The sequence below is a fragment of the Eptatretus burgeri genome, chromosome 6 (genome assembly GCF_056783735.1).
Source record: "Eptatretus burgeri isolate ZD-2024b chromosome 6, Ebu_testis_v1, whole genome shotgun sequence".
Taxonomy (NCBI): domain Eukaryota; kingdom Metazoa; phylum Chordata; class Myxini; order Myxiniformes; family Myxinidae; genus Eptatretus; species Eptatretus burgeri.
This window is the reverse complement of record NC_140966.1, coordinates 99,952,048-99,960,813: the sequence shown is the minus strand read 5'-3', so window position 1 is coordinate 99,960,813 and position 8,766 is coordinate 99,952,048. Positions and strand designations below refer to the sequence as shown.

General features: G+C 43.0%; 1 protein-coding gene across 1 annotated transcript in view; it reads left to right on the top strand.

Moving 5' to 3' along the window:
- Positions 1-8,766, top strand: part of LOC147025451 (uncharacterized) — a 122,934-nt gene that overhangs the window by 45,984 nt on the left and 68,184 nt on the right. The window contains exon 7 of the mRNA XM_085886445.1: positions 1,217-1,298. Coding sequence (XP_085742571.1) covers positions 1,217-1,298 — 82 coding nt within the window. The remainder of the gene's footprint in view (positions 1-1,216; positions 1,299-8,766) is intronic.

Below are 8,766 nucleotides of genomic sequence, written 5' to 3'. Positions count from 1 at the left end.
AGTTTTTTCCAAGCTAGCGTGAAAGAGAAATCTTACAGATTGTGGTGAAGGGTCGTTATCATCACCCACTCTGTACAACTGTATGTGCATAACGTTGTCCCATTAATTATTCACTCTAATGGCTGCTTTGGAAGGTCGTGTTGGGAAAGCACGAGAGTTCAGCATTCATTATGCAGATTAATAATCTCACATCAGCTTCTTTAATAGCTATGGTTATATTATAGACGTCCCCATGTAATTCTTCCTGCATATCTCCATGAACATTACCAAAAGGGCCATATGTTAACTTATTTTGATGAAGTTTATTTTGCCAAAAATGTCAGTGAAGTGAACTGCAAGTTAAATGTGTGAGCACGTCTCTTATGATTCAGTGTGTATCAAATGGTAGTTACAGCACTTACAGTTTGAGGATGAAATTGAATGTCATTGAATAAACACCTCTGGACAGGTACTTTGATTTGATTTGATTTGATGTACTATACAATACAGAGCATTGGTGCTCCCAAAGCAGTTTATTAGCACGAGCTAGATTAGGTTGTTTGCCATTGCCTTCCCAGTGTTGGTAGTCCGTGCATTGTCCTTTCAAACGCTGAGCATCAAGCAAGGAAGTAGCGTGCTCCATTTTAATAGTCTTTGATATGACTTGGACAGGGTTTGAACCACAGGCTTGCCAGGCTCAGAATGGAAGAATTACATGACATCTACAAACATGTGAGCTGGGGTGTGTTAAGTGACCAAGTTTCTTATGGAGTGCTCACCAAGTGGCTTAAGTACTCGAGCAACCACCCTATTTGAAACCGTTGATGAGGAACGGCTGGCTTTGCAAGCTCGAGCTACCTGCTTGGTAACTGAAAACACCCCTTGTGCTTGGTTGTCTGCCTGCGTGCCAATCGAGGAACAAAATTAAAGAAGCACAATATGTATATATTTTTTTAAATGCAGAGCATGGATTACCTTTGCTTAGTAGTAAACATCCATCTATACATGCAAATGGAGTCACTCTATTACATAAAAATAACATTGTAAAATAAGGACATTCATTGTGGAGGAACCCATCCTTGTACTTGCTATGTTAAGACAATCTCATTGAACACAAAATTTGAGATGCACTGCTTTCCCAAGAATGCATCGACAGCGAATAACAAGGGTTTTGCTCTTCCAAGAATTGATATCTGAGATCGGTGCCTCTTCTTCTTCTTTCCAAACCTTTGCTCAGCCGCACACATACGATTGCCTGTGTGAACCCTTCTGACCGAGACCTCAAGAAGACATCGAACACCGTGCAATATGCAAACAAGGTGAGGGGTACGAATGATTTCCTCCTTGGCCTTACACATGGGTCTTATACATCTTGGTCTGACACAAGATTTGAGACCTCTTAAAACTGGAGGACTCAATTTCATGAGCAACTATATTTTTCTGTTATCCCAGACAGTTGATAAAATGATGCAATTCCAACAGTCTTTTCATGCTGTAACAAACAGCTCTCAATGTTCAAAATGTAGATTTGAGTGAATATTTGAATCTGTGTAAATTCAATTTAATTGTGAAACGTTTTCCAGTACAACGTCATACTCAAACTTACAAAAATTTTATGATAATCTCATCAGATTTCTTTCAGATGTCATTAGAAATTGTAAAAAAAAAAATTTTTCCCATTGTATCTTAAAATGTCTCTTGCTCTTTTATTCAGTCCTTCAAGAGTTCTGTCCATCTTCACCTTGCGGTTTATCCCAAAACCACCCTCACCATCTCTTCTATTTTTTCTGAGCCCCCCCTCCCCTCCCTCTTTTTTTTCTTCCTCTTCAATTCTCAAAGCTCAACTCCTTGTTTGCTATCTCTCCTTGTGCAAGAATTTTTGTCTTCCATTTCCCTTTAATCCCCCTGATAGGCGAGATAAACATTGCCCTCTGTTGTTTCTCTCCTTGAGCATCGACTACTACATTTAAAATGATCTGAAATTTGTGTCAAAATACCTCATAACAAAGTATAAAACAAGAAAGCATCTGAAAATGCAAAGCCTATCCACATCTGCTTTGCATTCAGACTTCTTCTTCCATATGCTAATCATGACATAAACAGCTAAAAAATATATATATATATATATATATATATGTATATATATATATATATATATATATATATATATATATATATATATATATATATATATATATATATATATAGAAAGAATTGACGATTTTAGTGGACCATGACCTTTTGATCTCAATAGCCAAAGGCTTCATTCACCCAATATGCAAACGCTGCTGAAATTTCAAGTCAATCAGATGAAAATTGATGATTTTATGCAAGTCTGACCTTTGACCTTTTGATCTAAAAAAAAAAAACAGTTGGCTTCTAGCTTTTGATTGGTGAACCAATTCAAGTCAGGTCAGGTATGGCAGCATGCGCTGGAGCAGCGCATTGCTATGACCACTTTCCATTGGTACTCCTGGGGTGTCCGTTTGGCCATCCCCCAGGCAGATGCCTGGCCCATCCCCTTTACTTGAGATGCCGCTCAACCTGCTGCAACCACGAGGCACATTGTTGGCCCATTGGCTGCCTCCACTCACGAGGCTCCCTCACTGAGAGAATCTGGTGAGCAGGATCAACGTCAGGAAAACGAGCCACATGTCCATACAGCCGCAGCTGATGCTCATGGACTATGCAGGTAACAAATCTCATTCGAGTCTCTTTCAGCAACCGCTCGTCGGACACAAAGTCTGACCAGCGATAGCCAAGGATTCTCCGAAGAGACCTGGTTCCAAAGGATTTAATTCTCCGTCTCAGATCCCTGGTCAGAGTCCAAGTCTCACATCCATAGAGCAAGACTGGAAGCACCAAGGTCCTGAAGACTCGGACTTTCGTCCAACTGCACAGGTACTGAGAGCATCACACCCCATGATCCAGTGAATCCATGACTCTCCAGCCCAAGCCAGATGTCTATTGACCTCTGGAACACAACCAGCAGAGACATGAATATCACTGCCAATGTAAGTGAATCTCTCCATGACCTCAACATCCTCACCAGAAACAGGGACAGACAAGATAGCAGCATCCAAGATGTCATTGAAAGCCTAGATCTTAGTTTTGATCCAGGAAATCCATAATCCCAGCAGCTCCAACTCCTCAATCAGCACCTCGAGGGCCCCAAAAGGGCATCCAGAGTCTCCGCAAAGATGACTGCATCATCTGAAAAATTTAGATCAGAGATCTTGATATTTGCAAATGATGCAGTGCAGCTTGATCTCTCTGACATCCTCCCCAGAATCCAGTCCTTACAACTGCTGAAAAGTGTGGGGGTTAGTACACACCCTTGATGAACTCCAGTAACAACTGGAAATATGTCGGAGATGGTATCACAACATCTCACAGCAATCGCAGTTCCATCGTATAGTTCAGACATCAGATTGATCTGTTTTGGTAGCACTCGACAAAGACCAAGAATCCTCCAGAGGGCATCCAGATTCACAGAATCAAACGCTTTGCAGAGATCAACGTAGGCTGCAAGCAGCCCCTGCCGAAAACTCTCATCTGCGTTCGGTGAGGACCCGAAGGGCAATGATACGGTCAATCGTTAACCTCTTTTGGTGTGAAGCCTGACTGCTCTGGATGTTGTTGCTCAAGCAGATGGTGGTGAACCCTTTCAAGAATTATCAGAGCAAAGGCCTTGCCCGGCACTGAGAGCAGCGTAACCCCTCTGTAGTTGTTGCACTCCTGGAGATCACCCTTCCCTTTCCAGAGAAGGACAACAATGTCCTTTCAGTCATTTGGGATGATGCCTGTGTTCCAGGCAGAGCACAGAACTGCATGCAACGACATGAGTGCAGCATTTCCACCAGCCTTGAGAAGTTCAGCATGGATGCTACAGATCCCAGGAGCTTTAGCCCATTTCAACCGATTCACTGCAGCCTGTGTTTCCACAAACGAAAGTGGATCACAATTGATTGGAGGATCAGCAATAGGGATAGTAACACCTGTTACATCCAACTTGATAGGCTGTACCAGGCTGATCCACCAGCTTTCAAATACCCTGGAGTTAAAGAGGGCAACAAATATGTCCAAAAAAAAATGTGCAAAACAATTGGCAAAGAATACCTGCATAGAAAGAGGCTGATCCTGAAAACGTACCTCTCCCCAAGAAACAAAATCAAAGCCATAAACCAACTTGCCGTACCAGTGTACCAATGCAGCTGCGGAATAGAAAACTGGCCAAAAGCGAAAATCAGAAAATTTGATATCAGAACAAGGAAACTCCTCACTATACACAAAATGGTCTTACAAAAATACATGCATCCAGATAATGTGCCTACCGAGGAAAGGAGGTGGTGGACTGTTGGAACTCAATCAAATGCACAGAGCGATGATGAGGATTAGCAGGGTACGTCAAAAGTTTCATAGATGACTGAATACAATTTGTAAACAAGCAAGAACACAACAAACCAGAAAAGGTATTTCTCACTCACCTTGCAAAAACCTTCCAAGAACAGGTACGAATTTCCAAAAACAGGTTCCAAGAAGATGTCACACACCAAACCGAAACAGCAACAAATACAGCCCCAATGATTGCAAAAAAATAAATAAATACAAGACGAAATGCCAACAGATATATAGTGACAACTGGGAGAAAGACAAAAAAGCAGGGAAATAAATAAAATTCAATAAAACAGTTGGACAGATTGGGGACAGACAAAGAAGGATCACTGGAATGGCTAAGAAGAGGTCAGCTGAATTGGGCGGAGAACAAATCATTAAAAGTGCCCAAGACCAAGGACACTACATGAATGGCTTAAAAAAAATAGCAAGACTGAGCCAATCGGACAAGTGTAGATTTTGCAAGGTTGAAACAAAAAGTACGAGCCACCTCCTATCGGGATGTTAAAAACTCATGTCAGAACAACGGTACACACAAAAGCACAACAGTGTATGTGGAGTAATCCAGGGGCACATCGTAGAAATTTCAATATCCCAATTCTACAAAACTCATGGAAAAACAAACCAAAAGCAATCATTGAAAACAAGGACATAATTAATGCTTAGGTGCAACCTGATGATTCCACATCCAGCATGAACATAAAAAAACAAAGCACTGCAACCAGCCAAAGTACTCAGATACAAAAAAGGAAAATAAGGCATTGTTAATTGAGGTTTCAGTACTCAGTGATTTTGGTCTAAATAATGCAAAAGTCAAGAAGATGATCAAATATCAAGACCTCAAGAATGAAGTGAAAAGATCTTGGAAGCTGAAGAGCACCAAAATTGTAACAGTGATAATTACAGCAATGGGAATGACAAAGAAGAATCTCACAAAGATCCTATAAACCATCCCTAGGAACATTATCACAAACAAACTACAGTTGGAGGCTGTCCGGAGCTCAGTGACGATCCTGAAAAGAGCCCACAGAACAAAACTCTGAGACCAACACAACTTCACAACTTTGGCCATGAATCACGATCCTTCACGAAAACGAATGTGGATACTTTGAGTCCTGGGAAGACTCTTCCACCTTCGAAAACCCCTATTATAGAGATAACACACACACACACACACACACACACACACACACACACACACACACACACACGATTGCAAAACCCCATCTCCCATTACGCGGCTTAGAAGCAGAATGTGTGTCACATTATAGTTGAAATAACCTCTCGCTTTCGTTGCATTTTTTTAATGCCTCTGCTGACGGTCACTGAAGGTATAATGGTTTCAGGTTGTCTGTCCGTCTGTGCTAATTTTTTCTGTTTTCTCTGCAACCGCTTATCCGATTGACATGAAATTTTCACATGAGTGCGACTACTCAAGTGGAATGTTTTCATGATAATTATGACATCATAGGTCATGGGGTGGTGTGGAGAAAAAGAAAAAACTTTGGACCTCTGTATCTCCGAAACCGCTTGGTGAAAAAAATTGAAACATGGCACATGTTCAGTCCTCCCCATGGGAAATGAGTGACATTTTTAGCTTCTGGTCAAACTTTGCCAAAACTGGGGCTATGGATTGGGTCTCGTTTGTCCGTCCATGAGCCCATCCGCAGCCATATCTCAGACAAGTACAGACCGATTTTGTTCCAACTTGGCACAAAGACAATACATGATGGGGTACATGTGCACATCATTTTGTTTTGCGAATCGATCAAAGATGGCTGACCGGCAGCCATTTTAGTTGTAAAAATCCGATGTTGAACATGTCCTCAACCATTTCTCGGACATGCATTTGCCGATCTTGTTTTCTATTGGTTACAGTTGTAGTATTTCTTTTATACAAAAAAAAAACAATAAATGTTACACTGTTTGCGTAATTTATTATGTCTCCCCCAAAATATATGAACATTGAATCCCTTCTGTATGAAATCGAAAACATATATGTCAAGTTGTTGCAGGCCAGGTATTTGCGACGAGCACGACCGCGAGATGGAGCAGTAGAGTCGGCTCCACCGAACACCCGTTATATATAGGTCGTCACCCCGGATAACTCCGGAGCCGACTGGTCCCTTCTCGGACCGAAGTTCGCCAATAGGTCGACCACGTGTGGTAGGGTCGATTGCCAATTTCAATTTACCGAAACACCCACGTCATCCAAACTACCGGGGAAATTCACCCTCGACGGCGCTCGTACGGAATGAGCCGCTGGCGTGCTCAAACCGTGTGCGACCCGAGCGGATGATCACCGAGATCCGTCAGTCCAAATGTCCCTTTACAGTGACAACAACGGCCTGGCTAATTCTCCAACACGCACCGTGTTAAACCAATAAAAGAAACACAAAAACGAGCTGATAGATTTAACACATGGGTTTATTTATAATGGGGGAAAAGGAGAAGCACGTAAGAAGCAGAGTTATCCGAATGTAGAGATGCAAGTCAACTTATGTACAAGCAAAGAGCACTTATACAATACCTACTTACTAGACTAGCACCACAAAAACACACACACACACACACACACAAAATAAACGGTGACTACTGCCTTTATTGAGGCCTCCAGCTCGGAGGGAAAGGCGAGCTGAAGACCAGTGCCTACCTCGGACCTGTCCACCTCGTGTGGTTTGGGTGAGCCGAATTGAACCAGGCACCAGCGAGAGGCGAGCAGAATTCAGACACCGGCGAGCTGCGATCAACCTCCTGAGCTCCGCTCAGCGCTCGTCCTGGCAACCAAACCTCTCCTCCGTATCCCAAACTGTCGAGAAGGCAGGAGGTTTCTCTGCCACCTCTTACGGTTATTTTGGAAGAAGGATCTCTCAAGCCCAAGCTCTCGCTGTCCGTTGACAGAGACACGGCGCGCAACCCTTGCGGTTCTCGTCGGGATATTGTCTCTCAAGCTCTCTCAAGCTCTCTCAAGCTCGCTCAAGCTGTCCGATCGCACCACATCCTTATTCACCCTGTCCAAGGGGGGGGGGGGGAGGGGCCGCCTTCACCCTCCCCACTCCCCTCACTGGACGGTTTTGATGCGCAAAATGCGCTCATTGCCCTGTCATTGGCCAAAACGGGCGGCTTGTCCATTGATTGGCCCAGGGGCGTGGTGACGTCACGCGGACCCCTTTCTCACCGTCGCGGGGTCTGATTGGCTGAGCGGCGGCCACCCCACCCGGAGCACGCTGATTGGTCGAGGGCCACCGCGAGGCTCCTCCTTGAACTCCGCCCACCAAACAGGTAGAGGAACATTATCCTGCATGGGCTCCGCCCACGTACGTGCTGACACGCACGCAGACAATGGCGTCGGTGTGAGGAAGCGAGGTGAAGGCATGTTGTTGTAGTTGATGGTGGTGTAAAAATAAAAGAAAACCCTGACTATCAAAGTAACTTCGCAGCGCATGTACATTTAATCACCCATTAGACATGGGACGGGGACCCTAACTATAAACACATACTTACCGATATAACTGCTCCATCGGACCTGTATGTTGAGTGCTCAAGGCTTCCAGATTCGCAACAAAGTGATCATCTTACAAAATATAACTATGTGACCCACATCATTAATGACCAAATAACCCAATCATTGGCAATCTTCCATATCGTATGACCACTCTCCTCAGTTGTGCAAAACATAAATCTTGAAAATATGGGTTTGCCCTTGAACTCGTACAGCAAAATTCCTAAAACCATCGGGGCGATGACATTTTTGTCTTTTCCTCCTTGTTTGTTATGGCATCATAATTACATACGTCGAGTGCTTTATCCGATCAGTATGAAAATGTTTGAGGGTCATCAAGGGCAAAATTGTATGTGGGTGTGGGTGGGGGGGGGGGGTATATTAATGATGTCATCAGTCATGTGGTTCAGCAGCCTTTATTTTTATTTTTTTTTAACATAAAAGCCTTCAAAAATCTTCTCTGAAACGTTTGAACAGATTGATGCGAAACTTTAGTCATGATCGTCTATCCATGAGGAAAAAAACGTACTCCACCTATTTTTTTTGGTTGTTACGGTAAGCACTGCAAAAAACAAAACCAGTGCCCACTTGTACCATGAAAGCACAGAGTATCAACAATACGAGTGAAAGAATAATAATAGTAAAAGAAAAACAAGGTGATATAATGGTACATACAAAACAACATTATCTTAAGTATACTGTATTCGACTTAAAGCTATTTGTGTGCTCTGGTGTAGAAAGCTTTTATCCTGGATGTTGTTGGGTAACCTGCAGTGGCATCTGGGAAACTGTTCCACACTGGTGTTATTGCGGGCATAAAGGAGCGGTCATACTGAACAAATGACCAGTGACCTTAATCTTGGTTTCTTAAACCTTAAAAAGTTTCTTAA